Source organism: Manihot esculenta, chromosome 13, assembly GCF_001659605.2.
Source record: "Manihot esculenta cultivar AM560-2 chromosome 13, M.esculenta_v8, whole genome shotgun sequence".
NCBI lineage: Eukaryota > Viridiplantae > Streptophyta > Magnoliopsida > Malpighiales > Euphorbiaceae > Manihot > Manihot esculenta.
Window position 1 is genome coordinate 3,243,196 of NC_035173.2, and position 23,465 is coordinate 3,266,660.

Consider the following 23,465-nt stretch of genomic DNA (forward strand, 5'->3'; position numbering starts at 1 on the left):
AATGAATCCTAATAATTGAAGCACATGGTACCAGAATGTAATCCAATGCGATAATTTCTCTTTTGGATATTCACCTTCAAAATTAAATCTAAAATAGTAAATTAGAAAAACAAATTATCTATAATAATAAATTAATGGTCATACTTTTTTTTTTCTTTCATTACCCTCAATATATTAAATAATAAAATATTTATTTATTTCCTTTATGTATATAATTTATAGTCTCAAAATTTTGAAAATTATAGATAAGGAAATTACTAACATAATCATTAAATATCTGTGGAAAAAAAAATTGAAAATATCAAATTCAAGCTATTATTTTTTTTTTTTCAAACATTAGTTTCATCACATAAAAAGTTTAAAACCTGATTACAAACCAAAGTTACAATCCAACAAATAACAAAGGTGCACGTGAAAAGGGGAGCTCATAAACACTTCCCCTAAGCTAATATGGGTAACTTGAAACAGAGTTGGATCTAAAAGAAAAATCAATTAATGCTATGGTTCATGTTTAAGGCAACAAACTATTGAGTGGAGAACCTAGGACTATCCACATTGTAGCATCAAATTTTTAAATTTTCGTTTCATAGAAAGAATCTCAACATCTATCCATCCACATGGTAGCATTAAATTTTTAAATTTTAATTTCGGAGAAAGAATCTCAACATCAATCTTTTTGGAATAGATGGAAAGATCAAGAACAACATAAAAAATGAGGGACATATCGATTTTTAAAATTTGAACGACTTTCTTAATTACATTCATATCGTATCACCGTTATACTTTGAAAAATTTATAAAGCCACATACAAGTTGGTGAGATGAAAAACTCACTCTTATACAAACAGTAGAAGAACTCCCAATAATAATAAGGCAAGAAACGATTGAAAAACTGTGATTAATTCAAATTGTATTAACAATGACGACTCGACGAGCATGGAAATAGTACAACTCTCTAGCATTTCTATAGCGACTTTCGAACTAAATCTTTTGAACTACTACCACCAATATCCATAGGGTTGTGAAACAATAGAAAGCTTAAATCTAAGTTCTACAACTTATAAAATATACAAGAAGGAGAAGTATATATCTAAGACTATTGAAAATCCACTCTCCAGATAAAAGAGGAAAAAGTTTTTTCTGTGGTAAATAGAAGGGAGACTCTCCACTAAAAATGAAAAATATAAGACAAGAATTCGAAGAAAACTCTCTCTCTCTCTTCTAATTAGAGCTATTGTTACTCTTCTTACCTTTTTTTGAAAATCTTCCATCAACTTAGACCGGAAAAAAAAATTACCATTAAAAGAAGATTGCTCACTGATCTCACAGGGTCTGAAATTTCAAAGTCAATGGGGCTGGTTTGGTTTCATTCCATTAAAGAAGACAAAATCAGAAAATAAAAAGTTTTGGTATTTATATTTTCAAAATAAATATTTGTATATTTCATTTTTTAATTATTTTTATTAATTTAATCATAGATCAAGAAATTAAAAATAATTAATGAAAATTTAAAGCATTAGTCATGGGTATGAGATATTTAATGATAAAATAAAACATTAAAGTAATAATTTATTTTTAAATATATTAAAATAATATTCTTTATTAATTATAATTTGAAATAACAAGAAAAAGCAAAATAATATTAAAAACTTATTTGATATTTATAATACAGTTAAAAGTATACTCCCATCATTTTATAATTTTTATTTATTTTATTTTTTACATATATTTAAAAATATTTTTTTAATTTTTAATTATATTATTTTAAATACATTAAATTTTATTAAATATTAAAAAACATTTTAAATACTGTTAATAGAAATTATTTTAAATTTAAAATAAAATTAAATAGAATTATTTTTTAAAACTGTAATAATATATAAATATTTTTTTCTTATTTTTAATAAATTTTTTAAGATATTTTTAATATTTAATAAAATTTAATTTATTTAAATAGATATAATTAAAAATTAATAAAAAATTATATTTTTTAATATATATAAAAAATTAAAATGAATGAAAATTATGAAAGAGAGAAATTAATTAATTTATATATTATTATAATACAAACAAATAAATGATAATTTTAAGGCAATTAAGAAAATAAAAATGAAAAAATTTATTATACGAAGCTAGCAAGATTTTAAAATAATCAGATTTAAATTTAAGTCAATTTTGATTACTGTAAATGCGGAATCAGAGCTTAAAAAGATTAAAACTTTCACTTGGAAATTCAACCAAAGGGAAAGGAGAGGTCTTCTTTTTAATATAGACATCTTCCACAGCAAATGGAATAGATTTTCATTTTCATCCAAGATCCCAAATTTCCCATTTCAAGAGGTTCATCAGTGAAACAGAAAACCCAAACTCACCGCCAATCGCTGCCTTTTTTTCCTTTTCCCGGCAAATTCCTCATTTCTTCTTTCCACGTTGTGTTTCAAACTCCAGTAGTCGATCACGAGTTTTCTCAATTTTCCATCTCTATTAGAGCCCGGATTTCATTTTTTTAGGAAGTGGGTTTCTCGTGATTTATTGGTTTCTGAACTCCCCTTTTGCCTGATCTTGCTTTCGCTATTCAGATTCTGTTTATTCAGGTGCGTTTTCTGAAATTTCCCACTTCGTTATTATTCCAAGTATTCTGATTTTTGCTCTTTGAACTTCAAAAGAGCTTCTTATGGTAGTAATTACTTGCCTTTGATTTTTCTTGAGCTACCGATAGATAGATTGAATTCTTTTTCAGCAATTCTAGCTATTTTCTTATTTATATCAAGCTTTTTGGTCTTTCTCTTCTATATCTTTCAACATATGCAAGTATAGGTTTTTTTTTTTCTTCATAATCCAATGCCAGGATCTGGGCTTTTGTGCTGGTTACAAATTAAGCTTTAGACTTTAGATGTTAGTAAAAAAGGGTCATGAGGTTTGCTTGATTATGGAGGTAATAAGTTTGAGGGTTTGAAATGGAGGCTCTTGGGCCCTTAAATAGCTTGTTTATTTTGTCAAATAGGCCACATGGTTAGTGAGCACATGGTTGTATCATCGTGGTTGAGGAAATGTTAGTTAATAAAGTTGATTAATTTTATGAGGCTGTGAATGAGCAAAGTTCTTTGAGTGTATGAATTATGGAGAGAAGATTCAAAGGAGGTCTTATCTTGGCAATCCTTATCATTTTGGTTTCTCAGACCTTTACACTATATCAGGGTATCTTTACTTTGTAACAGAATACAATTTCATGCTATGTGACAAACAAAATGGGTTCGACTGGGTTTATTATATAATTTGTGGTCTCAAAAGCTATACACTCGCTTATTTCATCATGTTGCTTACTTTCAATTTGAATTTCCACCTTGGTTTTATAGTGTTTTCTTGTTATGATAAATTCTTCATCTGGACTTTTGTCTAACTTACTGATAACGATACCCTATTTACTCTTCTATATCTCCTGTATTCTTTGCTGAAGTTCTCTACCTTTTTCATGGAATATTGGCAACTCAGGACCCAATAAACAACACACAAGTTTTAATTGTCACGCTGCTGCTCATATTAGTTGTGGATATACAGGTACAACTGTCAATAGAATGGGAGTCCTTTCACGAAGGTAGGGATCTTCTGATGGTTTTTGGTATGCAAAGAGCTCATTTTATTTATTTATTTATTCTTACCTATGCTAGTTTGGTTAAGGATCTTCTGATGGTTTTTTGAATGCAAAGGGCGCATTTTATTTATTTATTTATTCTTACCTATGCCAGTTTGGTTGGTTTTCCCTCTCTTTGAGAATATTTACGTGGACATAAATGCGATGAAACTATAATAATTCCAATATAAATTTTATATTGTTTCTGCAGTATGGTTAGTAGAAAACCAAATGAGACAACAAGGCTTATTATAACAACTTTTCTTGGAGTAGCTTTTGGCTTCTTTATAGGGGTATCTTTTCCAACATTGTCACTGTCTAAGGTAACCAGATTTATCAGTCATTTCAAGTTTTTGTGCTCATCAAGCCTTCTTTTTGTTCATTTTATTTTCTCACGTTCCTACATGGTTATGCTTATAAATTTCTGTTATTTTTCAAATTTTCTTAATCTACATGATAGACATTACAATTGTTTCTAAATTTGGCAGCTGAATATCTCATCCACCCTTATCCCTTCCGTTGATCTTTCATACATTGATACCAGAAAATTAAGCGTTTCTACTGAAATGGCATCCAATTCTTGGTATTCAAGAAAGTCTAGTAGTAACGATGCAACTCAAGTGCAAAATCTGAATGGCACATCAAAGGTATATGACTTTCCTTCTTCTTAACATTGTTGCTGCTCTCAGTCACTTGATCTCTTTTGTATGAGTGTTTGTTGTCATCAGGAGCTTTCTGGTTCTGTGTCTATTTTAAGGCATTCCGGAATCAGGTCTATAATGAATAGAAAGTCTTTTCAACTGGAAATAACTCAAATATACTAGTTGCAACTGTTTGAGTGCTACCTTTTAGGTACTACTTAATCACGAAGGGGTTGCTAGATTATTTATGAAGTAAATTCCACAATTTTCCTCTGTAAATATTTTATGCTTGTAACTGTAGGAGCCTAGGAGGTGTCTTGAAAAGTATTTATGGGTTTAGGTGGCAGAGGTGGACTGCCATGAGAGAATTTAGGCTTGAAAGCAGATGAAGTAGGTTGGCTGATAAGGTTGTATTATCATTTTAGTGAAAAGAAACTAACTGCTAACACAATATTTCTTTCTCTGGCGTTGCTTTGGCATGAGTCTGCTAGACTTACCTCATTCAATACCTTACCTTTTCTGTTTTTCTGTTTTTCTTTTCTTTTTTTTTTTTCTTTTACATACACAGACACATACACAATTGCAAACCTACTGTCTTTGTTGCTCATGTACCACACATGATTGATTAGGAGGTGGCAAGTCTTTTGAGTAAACATCCACTTAATTGTTACTTCCTGTTCTTATCTTTTGCTTTTCTTTTCCTAATCGTATTGTGTGGATATTTAGGTGCCTGGGTTTTGAAGTGCATTCTAACACTTGACTAATAATAATTATTATGTTTTTATATCTTTCTTAATTGACAAAGAACGGAAAGCATCAAATTTTATGTCTTTATCTATTCTAAGGGTGCAAACTGAGATTATCTGTTGTGGGAAGTCTATTGACACCTATTCTTTTGTGCATTTTGTTATAAGAAAACCTGCAGAATTGGTTCATTACAAGATGTAATGACAGCAGAGAAATAATACACTTGCTGCTAGAATTACACCAGGAAAATGCTCCATTTTTATTCACTTATCTAATTGTTGCCTATCTCAAGAAGAATGCTTAATATTCATGATATGCATTTTATTAGTTCATGCGGCATACATAACTGGGCTTATAATTTTTTTTTTTTCCTTTTACTTTTCTGTTTCTTAGCCTTAATAGTGGATTATCACTGAACTACCAGTATGATTTTTGTATACCCTTTTGCAAATTCATTATATGCATTCACATTTATATGCTTCTGTAAATTTTGTATTATATGATATTTGCAAATCCTGAATATCGGTTTTCTGAAGAAAATAATAATAATAATAATAAAAAAAGGCAGAGCTCTCTGATATGGGCCGTAAAGAGAAAAAAAAAAATTAAAAGAAGAAGAAACACATGTTGCATATATCCAAAATTTTCTCATTAATAGTATGCTTCTTTATGCATTCTCAGATTTGGATCCCTTCAAATCCCCAAGGTGCAGAAAGACTACCTTCAGGAATTATTGCAGCTGAGTCAGATTTCTATTTGCGCAGATTGTGGGGTAACCCTAATGAGGTTCGTATTCTACCATCACTCTTTTATGTAACATAATTATATCCTTGGACTCCCTTTTCAAATACCTGCAACTCTATAACTTATCAGATTTTGATATAACTGAAAATATGCAGACTGAGACTTTTGCTTTGAATGGAGGAATGGTGTTTGTATGTCTGTTCGTAAACAATTTCAGTGGCTTAGACAGTGACGTGTAGTAGTCTTACAGTTGGCAGTTGGGAAGAAAAGTGTTTTTCTAAGTGATAATGATAATAAAATCTAGCAAAATTACATTCCCTGTAACCAAAAAAGAAAATCAAATGTCAAGTAAAGGAAATAAAACAAAATATAAAAGATGATTCCAATAATAGCATGGAATGATGGCTATACTATACCCTTCTTTGTCTTATGAATTTTCCACTGCAGTTCATAGTATTTCAGAATGCATGGTAAAGTCTGAATTGCTTATTCTATAATTGATACTTGTGTTCATGTTACTTGCTTTTTGTTGAATCCCACATCGATTGTGGGAAGGGGTAATGTGCCCCTTATATGAGTGATAGCGGTTGTCGAAGCCGTAAAAAATAAACCTATTATCAATCAACAAATAAATTTGCAGATAGTGACAATAGGGTCGAACCACAGGGATTTGACACCAAATATCTTCCTAATAATGACTAAGGCAAGTAAATAGCAAGTAAATAAAAGAGGGGGGTTTTGTTTTGATGATTTAAATCTTAAAAAGCAAGAGAAAGCAATAATTTAAATGAATGAGAATTTCAATGGAAGAAGGATTCTAGTTGAAGCATAGATCTATTTCAAATTGTTTAGAATTGATCATTGATCTTTTTAATACTCTTATCTATTTCAATAAGTTAGTTTAGGACGTGGAAAACGCTTCTCACAATCCAAATTCCTCCTTAGTTTTAGTTTGATTAGGAAACGTTCGCTACTCAAACTCTAGTTAACAAGTTGCCAAGGAACGTCCTTGGGGCTTTTAGCATCGAACAACTGTTAACTGCATTAAGACTTAGAGGAACCCAACTCTAACCTTGCCAACCGCGTGGTCAAGTTTAGATTATGCAACCGATTATATTTGTGTTTAAATAATCTAAGCAATTACGGACCTAAATTATTCAAACAATATATTACTCAAGCAATTTAAAAGCAACAGGCCTTAATTGATTCTAAAAGCAAAGTAATAATTATAGAAAGATCAAGTTGCATAAATATTGAAGGTAAATAAGAGTTTAATAATGGAGATTTAAATCTCCCAATTCATCACAAATCTGAAATTCACCAACTTCAACTAGAAAAGAATGGATTTAGCCACTCATGGTGGACAAAATCACAAAAGGAAGAAGAAAGAAAAGAAGAAGAAACTGCTGTATTTTCTGCAGAATTGCTGAAGATGAGATATATGCCTTTATTGGTTTGGAGGCTGCCATTTTATAGCTGAAGAATTCCATCCTTCTAGGGTTTTGAAATCCCTTTTTAATTTGGCTTGTGATTCCTCTTTTGATATTGAATTTAATTGCAACTGGAATTCCTTAGGCGAGAAACTCTTTCGTGGCTCTTGGAATTGTGTTGGTAGTGATTTAGTTGGATTTGGACTTCTGAAAATTCGAAATTCGGTTCCCTGCTGTTTTCCCACCTCTGCTGTCAAGGTGATTTGGGCAGATCACTTGGTCGATCTGCCCCAATCGCTTTCTGGGATTCAGTCCAGTTTCTGTCTCTGTCTCTGCGAGTGATTTGGCCAGTCTCTGCGAGTGATTTGGGCAAATCACTTTGACCCAGTCACTTTTCCAGCTTTTTCTTCACTTTTTCTCCAATTTTCCAATTTCTTCCTTTTCTGTGAAAACATAACAAAAACACAAATTAAGCTAGAAAAATGTGTAAATAAACAGTAATAAATATAATAAAAATGTGGCTAAATTATACTTGATCAATGAGCCATAGGCACTCCTCCCCTTGAGCTAGCTTTTGGGGTAAGTTAGGTCTGGTCCAAATTTAACATGGTATCAGAGCCTCCCATCCGATGTTGGGCCTATGTTGGCCTCTCATAAATATGTCACGCACCAGTAAAAATTCTGGGCGTGAGGGGGCGTTGAATCCCACATCGGTTGTGGAAAGGGGTAATGTGCCCCTTATATGGGCCATTGGCACTCCTCCCCCTTGAGCTAGCTTTTGAGGTGAGTTAGGCTGGTCCAAATTTAACATGGTATTAGAGCCTCCCATCCGATATTGGGCCTATGTTGGGTCTCCCATAAATATGTCATGCACCAGTAAAAATTCTGGGCGTGAGGGGGGTGTTGAATTCTACATCGATTGTGGAAAGGGGTAATGTGCCCCTTATATGGGTCATAGGCACTCCTCCCCTTGAGCTAGCTTTTGGGGTGAGTTAGGTCTGGTCCAAATTTAACACTTTTCATACCCACCAGTCCTAAGAAAAATGTAGAGGACAAGAACAATGATAAGTGATACCAGTTGTCGAAACCGTCAAAAATAAACCTATTAACAATCAACAAAAAGAACTTGTAGATAGTGGCAATAGGGTCGAACTACAGGGATTTGACACTAAGGACTCTCCTAACTATGACTTAGGCAAATCAATAATAAAAGTAAAATAAAGAGGGGAGTTTGTTTTTGATGATAGTAAACTATAATTAAGACTGAAGTAATAAAAGAAAGCAATAAACAAAAGATGAGTAAATCAATGGTAAAAGGACTCTAGTTGAAGTATAAGATCCATTTCAGTTTAAAATTGATCATTGATGCTTTGATATTTCTATTTATTTCAATAAATTAGTTTAGGTTGTAGAAGACGCTTTTCACAACCAAATTCCTCCTTAATTTTAGTTTGATTAGGAAACGTTCGCTAATCAAACACTAGTTAACAAGTTGCCAAGGAATGTCCTTGGGGTTCTTCACTTTTCAACTCTTAACTCCATTAAGAGATAGAGAAACCTAATTCTAACGTTGTCAACCGCGTGGTTAAGTTAGATCATGCAACCAATTGTTATTTGTGTTCAAATAATCTAAGCAATTACGGACCTAAATTATTTAAACTAACAATATATTACCTATGTAATTAAAAGCAATGGGCCCTTATTGATTCTAATAGCAAGGCAATAATAGACATAAAGAACAAGTTGCATAAATATTGAAAAATAGAAGTTTTAACAATGGAGTTTTAAATCTTCTAATTCATAACAAACTGAAATTTCTCAAACTTCAACTAGAGACAAGGGTTTTTAGCCACTCATGGTAGACAAAGAACACATAAAAGAGAAAAGAAGAAAAAGGAGAGAGAGGTGCTATCAAAAATTCTGATATCTCCTTGTTGGTTGCTGACCCTTTTTATAAGTGAGAAGTCATAATCCTTCTTAGAGTTAGAATCCTATTTTGTCTTGGTCTTTGATGGTCTTTTTATTTCTTCTTTATCTTGTATTCTAATATGAATAGATCTCCTTTAGTGTAGGACTCCCTTTGATGCGGTTTTTGTGGTGTCATATGACTGGTCTTGGCGTATTTGAAGTAGGATAGGACTCTAAAACGTTTGAATCTTTGAATTTTTACTTTTCCCGCGCTTATGTATTTTCTTGCTGAAGACAGTTGATTTGGCAGTGATTTGGGCAAATCACTTGCTCAAATCGTTTCCGCGAGTCACCTCCGGGTTTCTGTTTCAGCTTTCTTCAGGTGATTTGACCAGCGATCCGGGCAAATCGGCTTGGCCATATTAAGTCTTGTAGGTTAGCTTCTTCTTCCTGTAGCTGCCTTTGGCATTCTTTGAGGCTTGATTTGGCAAAATCATTTCAGCCAAATCAGTTTTCCAGCATTTCAAGCTATTTTTCTCCAAATTTTCATTTTTCTCATTTTCTGCAAAAATATTGTAAAAACATAAATTAAGATAGGAAAATTCATATTTAAACAGTAATAATAATAAGAAAAATGTGGCTAAATTATGCTTGATCAATAAGCTTTTCCTTTTCCTCTTTCTCTCTCTCACTCGTAGTTTGATATGAGCAATTAAATAACTTCAATGATGATGACTTGAGGCTTTTAACCTTTTTTCGATCTTTTCTGGTTTTATTTGCTATTTCTAATTGAGATTATAGTTTAAGTAATTATTTTATTAATTGGTGAATATCCTCTATAGTTGAAATGTAACATCTAGGTAATGTTTAATTGCGATCTTGGGATGTTTAACCAAGTTGGCATCTGCAGGACTTGACCAGAACGCCAAAATATCTTGTAACGTTCACTGTTGGTTATGATCAGAAAAAAAATATCGATGCAAATGTTAAAAAGGTGAGCTTGTGCTTTCACGTGTGCATTCATGACAACTTCTACATGTTCATGTATCTTAATTTTTGTCTCTTGCAGTTTTCAGAGAACTTCACAGTCCTTCTATTCCATTATGATGGGCGGGTTAGTGAATGGGATGAATTTGAGTGGTCCAAGCAGGCAATTCATGTGAGTGTTCGTAAACAAACGAAGTGGTAAGGACCATCTGTGAACTTGAGGTCACAGGTTAAGGTTTAATAGCATGAAATATCAGTGGTTTCTTTGCATAATATTTGTAATTTAAGTTCTGAATTTTGGTTCCTAGGTGGTACGCCAAGCGATTTCTGCATCCTGATATTGTTGCGCCATATGACTACATATTTATCTGGGATGAGGACCTGGGAGTTGAGCATTTTAACGCAGAAGAGTGAGTATTGGATATAAAATAACACGATTTTTATTTGTTTTTTAAATGGACTAAAAGCTTTGTTATGTTTTATGCTTTTCCAGGTATATAAAACTAGTGAAGAAGCATGGCTTGGAGATTTCACAGCCCGGTTTAGAACCTAACAAAGGTTTAACCTGGCAGATGACAAAGAGAAGAGGTGATCAGGAAGTTCACAAGTAAGCATGATAGGATAACTATTTAACCCTTTTTTTTTCAAAATAATAATAACTATGGTATTTTTGGACAAATTTTTGAATCTCTTCACTGAATTCCTTTCAGAATAACAGAAGAGAAACCAGGCTGGTGCACTGACCCACACCTACCACCCTGTGCAGCGTATGAACTTTTAACCATCTGTGTTGTCATCATTGTAATATACATTTGGATATCCATCGTGCTTCACCATACAATGGCGTGCAAAATGCTTAACGAGTTTGTCTTCTTGTTGATACAGTTTTGTTGAGATCATGGCTCCCGTGTTTTCACGAAATGCATGGCGCTGTGTGTGGCATATGATTCAGGTACATAAACATAGTGCTAGCCTTAATCCTACTATAACTAGTTAGACCTCCCTTTCTTTCTCTTTTCCTTTTCCTGTTACTGTATTTCAATGAACTTTTGATAATCATAAACTGAAATTTGCAGAATGACTTGGTCCATGGATGGGGTCTTGACTTTGCCCTTAGAAAATGTGTAGAGGTTAGTGATCTTCTTCTGCTTCTATCTTTGACAAATGTTTTTAAAATTCATTTCTTACTGTTGTAGTCATAACTAAACTTTTCTATGAACTACTTATCTTGAAAACAGCCTGCTCATGAGAAGATAGGAGTTGTAGATTCTCAGTGGATTATTCATCAAACTGTTCCCTCACTTGGCAACCAGGTAAAGGGATATATCCGACACCATGGTCAATTTTCTCTTCCATCCAAATATGCTGGAACTAAGTACTCACTTGGTTACTTTTGCTAGGGTGAGTCGCAAAACGGGAAGGCACCATGGCAAGGGGTATGTAAACCAAAATTTTCACTTGACTATCTTCCTTTTTGAAGCTGTATTTATGGATCCCTACCCATTTTTCTCTCTGGTGACTAGCTTTCTTGTTGAAGCATCACAAGGGGCAGGGAAATCAAACTCTGGTCACCAGAGGATTCCCATATATACTTTGCGAAACATTACAAGTTAGCTTGTGTAGAACTGGAGCATGTAATTGCAGATGGAAAATTGTTATTTTCATTAACCAGTTCATGAATGAAATACATTGAGCTGTTTCTAATGATGGCAGGTGAGGGAGAGGTGCAGGAAGGAGTGGACTATGTTCCAAAACCGGATGACAAACGCGGAAGATGCATATTTTAGATCAAAGGCAATTGAATCTTCCAATTCCACGGCTCATTAGAGGAACAGCAAGCACAGAAGCTGAGTGTACACAACCATCTCTACTTCACATAACATCTGTAGACTGTAATCAAAACAGTTACTTATTTACTAATTGCAGGTTTTCACCTCTGAACCATAATGCATCCTAAAACCCATTTTCCTTTTTTTTCCCCTTTGTAAATTATTTTTGTTCTGTTCCCTCATTTCTTCATCTTAATCTTGTGTTTTCAAATAATTTTTTCATGGTTGTTTCTTGATGTAAGTTAGTATTTTTCTTGTCATTTTGGTGAAAGGAATATGCAGATATCCACCAGCACTCAGTTTTAATGTGGATATGTGGTATAATGTTCTTGTGACTTGAAGATTATGGAATATCTCCGAATAATACTGGAGTCAGAATTCGAGATTTCAAAGCTGTAGAGACGATTATAGCACCATTACATTTTACACCGTAGCTGCTTTTCGAAATTATGAAACCTGATGTTGTAATAATTTTTGTTAAGAACTCCATCCCTGTGTGCAAAATTTTCCGTGGCATATGGAGTAGATTGGGTTCATTCTGGTGGTAAATCATTAGTTCGGGTCTAAAATTTAGGGAAATAATCAATTTTGAAAATTTAAAATTAATATCTATATCATAACTTGGAACTAAGCTTGCGTTGACAGTGAATACCATATTCCATGCACGTCTTCTTGTCTCTCAGAGTGCCAAATCTCCATTCACCAACTTTTTTTTTTTTTTTCATCTTTTATGATAAAAAAGAGTTTGAATTTAACAGTATCAATGATAAGCTGCAGTAGAAAGAGAAGGGAGCCATGATGAAGTGACCAAAAAGGGCCAAAAAATAAAAGGTGACTGAAGCCTTAACGCGGCTCCAAGGAATCAAGAAACGATAAGGAGCCATCAGGCACCACCTCCTTCACAGCCCACAAAGCTTAAGCCACACGTGTCCTCCTCCAAATTACTCCTCTCATCTCCTCATCTCTCCCTGCCAAACCTTCACTTCCTTCTTTGTTGTTTTTCTCTCTGTTACCTTCAATCATTTATCACCCATCTCTTCACATTTCCTCCAAGTGTCTCACACGTGTAACCCCCATCTTCCAACTCTCCAACTAGGGTTCACATATCTGGTAGTTACTCTGTCACTTGAGGTCTTAAATGAGCCTAATCCTCTCCAGATTTATGCATGTACCAACTTTGTAAGTTTTCGGCTGCCGAAACTCTCTCTTTTGCATTTTCTTTTTATGTGGATGTAAATTGCTTGCCTCTTTGGTCTCTCCTCTTCCACTTCTTAGCAATCTAGCAAAGCAAATTGTGTTTCCTTTTGTGTATTGGCTAGCTAGCATGGGGCTCTCGAGTTTCCCTATTGCTGCTGAAGGAGTGCTTCCTCTGCTGGTAATGAACACAGTTATATCAGTTGCTTTATTCAAGAACATGCTAAGGTCTGTGCTCCAAGTGATGGGTGCTAATTGGAATTCACAAGATTATGAGCAAGACGATCAAGATGGGTGTGTTCCTGAAGAAAATGTGAGAAAGAGAAGAATTTCAATAACCCAGTTCAAGTCCTTGACCACCCACAATAGTGGCAGTAGCAGCGGCGGTCGGACTGGTAGTGGTAAAGTGGAGTGTTGTGTGTGTCTTAGTAGATTTGAAGCTGAAGAGGAGGTGAGTGAATTGTCTTGCAAGCATTTCTTTCACAAAGGGTGTCTGGACAAGTGGTTTGACAATAAACATAGTACCTGTCCTCTTTGTAGATCAGTTCTCTAAGATTGAAGGAAAATTTTTGTCGTAAAATGGATGTTTAGGTTGTTTGGGGAAGAGTTTTTCTTCACTCTTGTTGCTCTGATTGGCCTCTTTTTTTAATTATTTTTCTTTTTTTGTAGTTGATTTTTGAGCAAAACTAGTGAGAGGTGATTTCTTGGTCTGTGTTTGTGTGTAAACTAATTTCCACTTTCATAAATCATACTTGAAGTTTCAGTGAGTACAGGTGAGAGAAGCATAAAGGAATTCAACCACCATGCCCATGCAAATCTTTAATCTAATGTTTAGATTCTTATATAATTTTTTCCACTGAAATTAATCTGAAAAAAGCAAAGTTTTATTAAAAAAATAGTAAATTACATTTTAATTTTTAAATTATATCATAATTAATACATTAATATCTGTATTTTTATATTATGATTAATGAATTAATTTTTATATTTTTATATTATAATTAATGAATTAATTTTTAAAATTAAACACTTAAATTTTAAATTTTTATATTAATATTTTTAAAGTTGAATATTTAAAATTTTTATTTTTTTATATCAATATGTTTAAAATCAAATATTTAAAATTTTCATTCAAATTTAAAAGATATATTTTTTTCATAATATTTTTATTATACTTTAATAATATATTTTAAAGAAAATTTTATATTTAAAAATATGATTTTTTTTATAATATTCTTACTATACTCTAATAATATATTCAAAGAAAATTTTACATTTAAAAATATTAGTTTTTTATACAATTATTGTAGTTGTAAAAAATAAAAATAATAAAAATAATAAAAAATTTAGAAAATAAACCGATATCTTCCATATATAAAATGTGAAAGATTTAAATTTTTTAATATATAAAATATGAAAGATTTAAATATAATTAGTTGAATTTTAATTTTAAATTTTAAATATATTTTATAATATATAAAAAATAAAAATTAATTATTATATGATTAGTTTAATTTTATATAAAAAAATTTAAAATAATAAAAAATTAAAATAAAATATAAATTTTATTTTTAAAAATTAATATATTTTAACGTACAAGACTTATGTATTTAAAATTATTTAAATTTTAAAATAAACGAAATTAAAAATTACGGTAAATTTAAGAAAGTAGGAAAATTTAAATTTTTAAATGTAAAAATTTTTTATACATGTGTTGCATGATTTAATTTTTAGATATAATTTTTTTTAATTTAAATGTAAAAAATTTTTTACTTATATTATACTGTGTATAAAGATATTATGAAAAGAAAAAAAAAACTAAAGAAATGGATGAATTTAGACAGAGCAAAAATAAAAAATTTAAATATTGAATTTTAAAATATAAAAATTGATTTATTAATTATAATATAATTTAGAGATTAAAATTTAATTTAATTTTAAAAAAATTTAAAAATTAATATTAAATTAATTTCAATTTAAACTATTGTATGCGCATTACCACCTCTTTTTACGAATATTTAATTACTCAACCTAAATCAATTATATATTTGTTTAGTTTTTTTTTTCATTTCAGAAAATTTAATAAAAATATATAGAATTAAAACAGATATTATTTGAGGAATTGGAATCATCCCAAATTCAATAATAATTGTATCAGGATCAGGCTCAGGCTCAGGCTCAGGCCCAGGCCCATAAAAAAAAGGAGAGAGAACATTAAAGCTCTCGTTTCGGAATGTCCCGAAACATTCCCGATTTTGTACTCACCTTTATATTTTTATTATTTCAGTTTCTTTTCGGTGATCCGCTCAGCAGTTCTCATCTCCTAATTTGACCTTCCTTTCACATCGTCCATTCAGAGTCTAGAGGAGGTTGGACCAATCCTAAGTCTTTTGTCATATCTTTTTATAATTTTGAAAGATTATGTATAGATTACACATTTCAATGAGAAATGTATTTTATTTAATGTAAATATATTATGAATGTACAATGTTAAATCAATGTCTGTACTGCGTTCTCGATATATCTTAAAAAATTCCAACTTTGGATATTTCGTCTTTGTTTGATGTAAGCCAATCAGACATCTCAGGATGAAATATTCAAATAGATAAAGCCATCTCATTTTTATTATTATGATAATAAATTACAACATCACAGAAATGAAAGGAAAACACAAACCCTATACATAACTTGCATTGACAAACAAATCATCAATTCATATCAATACTTGATTTTTATTGGCACACAAAGTTATTTCATGGCTAGGGAGAAATTACCCAGATGATGTTTTATTGCATAGAAGGATCATCCGAACTTCTTATGCTCTAACTTAATGAACTCTTCAGTTACAGCATCAACACTTTCACTACAGATCTCTTTATCACCAAGCTTAACACAAACAGTTGCTTTCTCATTATTTTTCCTCACAGAATTTGGTGGATCAAGAAAATACTTATACCCACTATTGGTTGATGAGCCCTGCGGGAAGCTGTCACCTGAGACCTCCCAATTGTTGTGGTTTCTGGCATGATGATGGTGATGGTGATGGCGATCGTGGTGATGATGATGATGGGAAAACAACATTTTCTCTCACTTTTGGTTTGATTATAGACAGGTTATGGGACTACTAGAACTGGGTTTTTATACTACAGAATTATTCTCAGAAGATAAGATTGAATCTGATACCTTCACCTTTTGACTACTTTCCCAGAAAAAGAATCTGGAAAGTGTAAAGAAATAAGCTTTGTATTTTAGGCCAAGTGGGGAATTTCTGAGAAAGCAAGCGCATGCATGTATGTTTATGACTTTTCTGGTTCTTGAATATCCTGAGCTAGTGTTGGATAATATTCTCCATGTGCGGATATAAGCTGTGTAGTTGTAATTAATCTGTGAATTCAAATTGAAATTCTGGGCTTAAGTTATAATCAAATTTGGAATTAGAATCTGTAGGCTTGTCTGGTTGTACAGGCAAGTTAGGTCCAAGCCCAACTTTGTAGACGTTTTCAAATCTTTACGGCCAAGGCTAGTTCTTGAAGTTTCCAGAGGAAGTGGCTAGGCTGAATCAATAAAGAGAGATTTGTAGGCAGGGCGAGTTGAACACAGATTGGCCCAGACTCTTGTATTGAGCCAACTGCCTTTGTTAAAATGACAATTCAATTTTACTTTTGTTAGACTCAAATTGGGAATCCTGACTTTTTGTTGCTGGTTGATGTGTGAGTTTATGGTTTTACAATGCTTCCCTCAAGCGTAATTCGGCTAAATTTAGTTCTTATTTGGTTAAATTCTTTTATTTTCTGAAAAATAATTTCTTAGAAAATAATTTATTTATTTCTAAATAAATAGCTTACTTCCTTTATTTTAAGCAAATATTACAAAGGCGTAGAATATTATTTAAGTTAAAAGTGGTCTAAATTAAAGGGGAAAAAAAAAGCCTTTTACGTTAAAGTTTTTTAAAATATAAATTTACAAGTTTTAAGTTTTTTATGGATTTTAAATTTTAATTTTTTCTATTATTTAAAAAAAGTTTTTTTAAGATATTTAAAAAATTTTCAAAAGAAAACTTTCTCAAATATTAATTTAATAAGTTAAAATTAAAATTTTTTAAAAGTTTTAAATAACATTCAAAAGCTTCACTTTAAAATTATCGTACTCTCAAACACAAATTTAAAATTTTTTAATCTTTCATTATTTTAAAAAACTTTCTCCCAATGATTAAGACAATTATAATCTAAAATTTATTAAAAATTACATTCTAATTGATTATTTAATAGATTTTAGGTTATTGTGTATAAAAGGTTAGACCTGCTGACTTGAATTTAGTTTAAACCATCTAAGTTTTTCAGTTCTATTTTCAAACTATTAGCATAATCCAATAATATTAAATAATGAATTTCACATGTTATTTCATTATTCAGTATTTTTTTTAATTAATTTAATAGTATTAAAAAAATTGACTAAAAGCAACTTTTTTTTTAATTTGTTATATTTAATTTAATCTTAATTATTTTTTAAATTTAAATGTCATATATAATCTACTATTTAATTAAATATCATATAGAATTTACCAGACTTACCACATCAATATTCATCCCACTTAATATCATCATCTAGATAAATTTTAATTAATTTAAATAATTTAAATTAAATTATTTCATTCATCCATTTTATCATACAATAATTAAAAAATAATTAAACCTCCTATAATTGAAATAAAATACTATTGAATTTAACTAAAATTTTCCTTAAGCCAAAGCAAGAATTAAATTCAAACATAATCTTTTAAAAAAAGAGAGAAAGAAAGAAAAGCTTGTCGTGTGTTCCTCCGGAAGTAGCCTTTTCACAATAAATTTGGTGACTTTTTAATCCCCACCATTTTGGATCTGCCAGCCAAGTCCTCATAAAATTAATACACAGTGATACAAATATTCTTTCCCAAATTACTTATATTTCAACGATTATTATTATTATTTTGCATGGATTCCACCAGCTTGATTGATTCTTGATACTTGATAGACACCAAATTGAGCATATTAATATGCCAAACTACGGCCCAGGTGCCACCCTCATCAACACTGAAGCTGATCCTGCATGAAGGAATAAACAGGGCATCAAGTGCCAGCTTCATTGCCAGAGAGGCAATGGCCTACCTATCAAAGTTCAACTTCTGGAAAAAAACTATTCATGGATATGGTCCACATAACATGGCAAAATACCAAATCATAAACTACCCAACTTCTCTTGGTTTTTAACAAGGTAGGAAAGATAGAAACATTGCCAAAAAAAACCTACATTTATTGATAAGCAGACATATGGAATCTTACCCCATGTTCGTCCAGTGGATTCTTTGTCCCCATTCACCGTGCATCTTCAATTAATGCAATCATTGGAGAAAACAGATTTCTAGCTCTGTAAACTGTAATTGCCTTTCATTAAATGATCATTCTGGGGATTCAGGGACATGCTCATTAAGGACAAGAACACATGCAGGAGCACACACAGAACTGTGACCAATAGCAGATCAAAATGCAATCAAATAAAATGAATAATGGTGTTAATGACATACAAGAATAAATGGTCTCATAACAAAACTTCCCCTATAGGGAGAAATCAGAACCTAAAAACTATTATCTAGAATACTTGGAGAATTAAGTTTTCTATCCATGCTAAGCACAAACACTCAAGTAAAAACCTGGGCCGTTAGCATCACTGCAAGTTGCCCACCAGGTCAAATGGATATGTTCTGCCTTGAATAAAAAACCAAATCCAGAATAAAACTATATACAGAAATTGACCCCTAGAAAATCCAAGAATCCTCCCACATCTTCAAACATTTCCCTAATTTAGCTCGACTGCACAAGTGACATATGGCAGTTGTCACATGTTCGCTTGGACCTTCATAAGGAGTCGCACAAGCTGCACCTTGCCTAAGCTTTACAGAAACAGATAGTGAAAGTCATCTAAGAAGGTTACCCACTTTCTCTCATGCAATTCCCAGGCAAGAGATATTTATATTTATCAGCATTTTGTAATAGATACGATGGAAGATGAACAGCTGAGTAAGAGTGAGGAATTGGCCCCATCTTTCCAATGATTTCCTTGAATGTGTACTCCTCTGGAAGCATATCAAACAAATCAGCACCCTCGCAGATTTTTCTCTGGATTCTTTCAGGGTTCAAAAAATGCTTGAATCTGACTCTATCATGATGGCTGTAGGCTCGCATCTTGAATATGAACTCACTTATATGGCGAAAGCAAAAGCTGCAATGCCACCCTGCATCTACCAAAATGTCATCCGCCTGGCGATAATGTGCATACCTTGTCTTGCCTGTCTGATATCTGTGGATTGAAGCTCTCCAGCTATTACTATCCACGAGAAACTCAAAAGAATAGAGATAATTCTTCAGTCGAAGGTGAAGAATTGAAGGTATGTCATCACACCATCTCAAGAGATTTATAGTATGCCTGCTTGGTATTTCATCTACATCTGACATTATCAACAAGTCATCATCAGAAATCCCCGCTACTTTAATAAGCTGATCCAGAGCTACTCGTTGATATGCCTCCTCAATAAAGGGGTTCTCTCCTTTCCTAAATCTCCCTCGAACAGTTCCATAAGTCAATCTGGATTCAACAAATTTGAACTCATCTCGATGATTGGCAAAATAGAGAAGCTTTTCACTACCAGTAAATGTTGAATTAGATTCAAGAAGAATGAACTGTGTGACATAAGGGTACAATTCTTTCCATCGTAATGTGAGGATATCCAGCTCATTGCTGAACAACACTGCATCATAAACACGCCTAGGAAACTCACGAATCTTCCAACCATGGAGCTTGCAGAGATTCTCCATGGACACATTCTCATGATAATAATGAGGCATTTCATTGAAGCTTCTTGGCGGTTTTTCCCATAATGGCCTCAGGAAGTATGAGATCTTCTGCCCATGCACATAAATACCAAACACGCAAGTTGGCACGAGGATTAATAGAAATAAAATGGTCTTTAAATCAATGCCACGTAGGATGCAGCGGATTCTGGACATGCTCAAAACTCGGCCCGAGTCCTGCACAATTAAGGGGAGTTCATTTGAAAACTATTTCAGAAGAAAGCATGATGAAGCTGAACAAATTTTCCATCTGTGAAATTTACTAAACTTCAAAAAACTTCATGGAAAAATATAACTAAAGCAACCATGTCCAAAAAATTACAAGAAAGAGAAAGCAACTTTTTCTTTTTTAGCCAAGAGAATGCTCTGTGTAATTCCAGGAAGGATGAGCTAATGCAAACAATGATTGCTTAAAGAAGGCTTCCTTTACAAATATGCTTCAAATGTTATCCAAGTAACTGTAAAAGTAAAGACGCAATCATAGCTTTCAGCAGGCGAATAGAACACAAAAAATTCAAAAGACCCATGTATCATAAATTCATCTGCAACCTTTTCCTACAAGTCAATTTAAAATTTCAGTAGCTTTTCACTTGAAAAATGAGGCAGATTTTCATGAACAAAGCATCCACCAAAACCATCGTCCTTAAACTGAAAAGACCTCAAAACCTCAACATGCAAACACCCAAACAAGCAATTTAAGAAAAGGCAAAATCTCCATAATAGAAGTTTTTATACACGAATAGATAAATTTCAAACAGCACAATACATATTATATAGAAAAAACGCCAATGGAAATCTAGAATTCCAATGGCCATTATTGCAGAAATAGAACTTCCTAAACACATGCATTATATTAGACAAATTTTTTATGTGACAAGATTTCATTCCTTGTTTCAGAAAGTAGATATGAACAAAAAATTCGAAGATCCAAAAAAATCAGAGACGTTCCCCCTTCCTATTGCGACAACAAAACAAAACTACGAAACCATAAAATGAAAATACGAACAAACAGATCCAATTCAGTTCTAATAAACAATTGAAAACAAATCGAAAATATAATCAAAACCCATGAGAGTAATGAAAATACCTGTCCACACACATCACCGCAGATATCATCAGTCTTCTTGGAGCAGTAATGTCCACCATTTTCACTCATCATCCACCACATTCTGCTTCTCTTCTTTTCACTCGATTGTTTTGACTTTCTCCTTTTTCCCCCTTCTGAATCTCCCCAACCAGGTATTTCTATTCAAATTCCACCAATCTAAAAACCCCACTTCTGCAACTTCTCCAAAAACCAGATCAGCAATCACTAAATGACCAAAAGGTCCCCCCACAAAAATCGGTTGACAAATGGGCAAAACTGTAAAGTCTCCCACTCCAAAACAACCTCTTCCTGCCTCGATCTCCGCTTCTCCACAGCCAAAGATGCAGCAAATTTAGCCGTTTTCTTGTCTCTCTCTCTCTCTAAAACTGGCTTCCTTTTTACAAACAAAGCACAAAAAGCTTCACTAAAAGATATGGCCCTCAAGAATAAAATCAAAAAATTAAAGAAAAAATCAATGAAAGAATAAAAAAATAAATCAAGTGAAAAGAAGTTCGTGGAAATTGTAAAACAAAAGGCTCAGTGCTCTAACAAGAGAGAGGCAGAATGTACACCGGGGAAGAAAGAGCCGTTTCCATTGTTTTTATATAGATTAACAGTGTTGTTTCACATTTACCAAATTATTCTTCTGTTGGTGAGAGCATAAGAGGAAAAATTGAGGACAATTTGGTAATTTGGTTCACGACGCGTCTACGACTTGCTCAAGACAACTGTCCCTCTTGTGTGCTTTCCTTGGTGACGAATTTTAAGAGAGGGTACTAATTCTAAATTCTACAACTTTGTGGTTTTTTTATTTTATTTTAATCGGAGATGTTTTCGTCTGGACGTTTTTCTTTTTATACTGTTTTGATCTGGACGTTGTTTTAGGTGCACAGGAATTTTTATTTTAAGGATTTATAAAAATATAATTTAATACCACTCATAAATTTAATCGAGTAATATATGCATTCGAATAAATTTATTAAAAAAAAAAAAGTCAATGTATGATAATAACATAGGAAACTTCACCCCAGATAGCAGTTTCCTTATAGATAATGAACTTTAAATCTGAGGTCTCAACAACGAAAGCTTCAATGTCGTGTCCTAAACTCGTTCTTTGGCTTTGAGTCGGCATATGAGTGAACGCGTTTCTGAGTTTTCTTCTTCATTTAATTTCTTTTTCCTTTTCCTCCCCATTAATAAGTAAATAAGCTTTGTTTATTTCGTCTTAATCGAGAGAATTGATATTTAATTCTTGTAATATAATTAATTTCACTAATTAATCTATTAATTTTAAAAAATATTAAAATGTATTTAAAATATTAAAAAATTAACTAATTAATTCTTTTATAAATTTTAATTATTAAATGTCAAAAAAGTCTAAAAATACTATTAATTAGAAAAATTAATTAATTTAATTTTTTATAAAATTAAAAAATCAATTAATAAATTTTATTTATATTATAGAAATTAAATAATAAAATACTTAAAGTTTAAAATTAATAATGATTAATAAAATTTTTAATACTATAGGAACAATTTAATGAGTTTTTTAAATTAATGAATTAAATAGTTAATTTTTATATTATTTAATTATATTTTAAGGATAAATAATAAAAAATTTAAGTTATAAAAATTTTAAAATTTCCTTTTTTTTTTATAATATGATAAAAATATTTGGAAAACTTTGATTTTCTGCTGTTTTATTGTTGAATATGAGAATTTAAAAAAAAAAAAAAACATTATTTCTCATCTTTTTTAGCTTTAGTTAGTAAAAAGAAATTCATAGTAGCCGTTTGCTAGAAGTCTTCGATAAAGAAATATTGACTTGAGTTGACAGATTTAATTGATTAAACGATTAAAACAATGCATTAAACTTAATCAACACAATATTCCATTGGATAAAAACAAAAATTATTGTATTTAATCGTGTTTTTAATTTAATTAATTTGTTGATTATGACATTGATAATATTAATTAATTTTAATAATTGATTTTACGTGTCATTTTCCTCTTTGGTTTCTAAGATCAACTTTCAAATTACAAGTTTAAGTTCGTTATAAAAAAAGACCAACTCAATGATATATGGACATTCATACAAAGAAGTTAAAGAACTAAGGCCCAAGAAAATAAGACAACAAACTAAAGGCTAAGAAACCCCAAATTCAAAAGAGACTTAGACCCACTTGCGTCATCTTCCATAGTGTCATTTCTCTTCTCCTTTTAGAATCACCGGCCACTCAAGAGATTGAACGCCATGTAGGTTTACTAATATTTCCAACAATAGCTATAATTGAGATCTCTGAGAGGACCCTCAACTTCAAGCAACTGCAGCTTCCTTTGGCCTCTTATGGGTTGAGAAACAGGAAGTACTAACAACCACCACA

At 31.8% G+C, this 23,465-nt stretch overlaps 3 protein-coding genes across 6 annotated transcripts; 2 read left to right on the plus strand and 1 right to left on the minus strand.

Moving 5' to 3' along the window:
• Positions 1-2,212: 2,212 nt before the first annotated feature.
• Positions 2,213-12,176, plus strand: LOC110629947. 4 transcript variants are annotated; one of them, XM_021777168.2, is made up of 15 exons: positions 2,213-2,593; positions 3,457-3,594; positions 3,842-3,953; positions 4,119-4,277; positions 5,700-5,804; positions 10,011-10,094; positions 10,170-10,285; positions 10,396-10,497; positions 10,581-10,694; positions 10,798-10,854; positions 10,973-11,039; positions 11,164-11,217; positions 11,326-11,400; positions 11,488-11,523; positions 11,801-12,176. In XM_021777168.2, the coding sequence occupies exons 2-15, from the start codon at positions 3,575-3,577 to the stop codon at positions 11,912-11,914; spliced, it is 1,215 nt and encodes a 404-aa protein (XP_021632860.1). In that variant the 5' UTR covers positions 2,213-2,593; positions 3,457-3,574; the 3' UTR covers positions 11,915-12,176. The 4 variants fall into 4 exon arrangements, with proteins under 4 accessions (XP_021632860.1, XP_021632858.1, XP_021632861.1 ...); XM_021777166.2 differs by having other exon boundaries at positions 3,492-3,594; XM_021777169.2 differs by having other exon boundaries at positions 3,558-3,594.
• Positions 12,177-12,452: 276 nt separating this feature from the next.
• On the plus strand, positions 12,453-13,822 carry LOC110629949 (probable E3 ubiquitin-protein ligase XERICO). Its single transcript, XM_021777171.2, has 2 exons — positions 12,453-13,095; positions 13,236-13,822. The coding sequence occupies exons 1-2, from the start codon at positions 13,083-13,085 to the stop codon at positions 13,661-13,663; spliced, it is 441 nt and encodes a 146-aa protein (XP_021632863.1). The 5' UTR covers positions 12,453-13,082; the 3' UTR covers positions 13,664-13,822.
• Positions 13,823-18,620: 4,798 nt separating this feature from the next.
• LOC110630193 lies at positions 18,621-21,675 on the minus strand. Its single transcript, XM_021777554.2, has 2 exons — positions 21,082-21,675; positions 18,621-20,171 (listed from the first exon to the last, which is right to left on the minus strand). The coding sequence occupies exons 1-2, from the start codon at positions 21,160-21,162 to the stop codon at positions 19,074-19,076; spliced, it is 1,179 nt and encodes a 392-aa protein (XP_021633246.1). The 5' UTR covers positions 21,163-21,675; the 3' UTR covers positions 18,621-19,073.
• Positions 21,676-23,465: the final 1,790 nt, after the last annotated feature.

Excerpts from the sequence above, each read along its gene's own strand:
- LOC110629947 (XM_021777168.2), top strand. The coding sequence starts at position 3,575 with ATGGGAGTCCTTTCACGAAG. Across the intron at positions 10,855-10,972 it reads CACCTACCACCCTGTGCAGC|TTTTGTTGAGATCATGGCTC; the intron begins GTATGAACTTTT and ends TTGTTGATACAG. Across the intron at positions 11,401-11,487 it reads TTCCCTCACTTGGCAACCAG|GGTGAGTCGCAAAACGGGAA; the intron begins GTAAAGGGATAT and ends TACTTTTGCTAG.
- LOC110630193 (XM_021777554.2), bottom strand. The coding sequence starts at position 21,162 with ATGTGGTGGATGATGAGTGAAAATGGTGGACATTACTGCTCCAAGAAG. Across the intron at positions 20,172-21,081 it reads GCGGTGATGTGTGTGGACAG|GACTCGGGCCGAGTTTTGAG; the intron begins GTATTTTCATTA and ends TTAATTGTGCAG.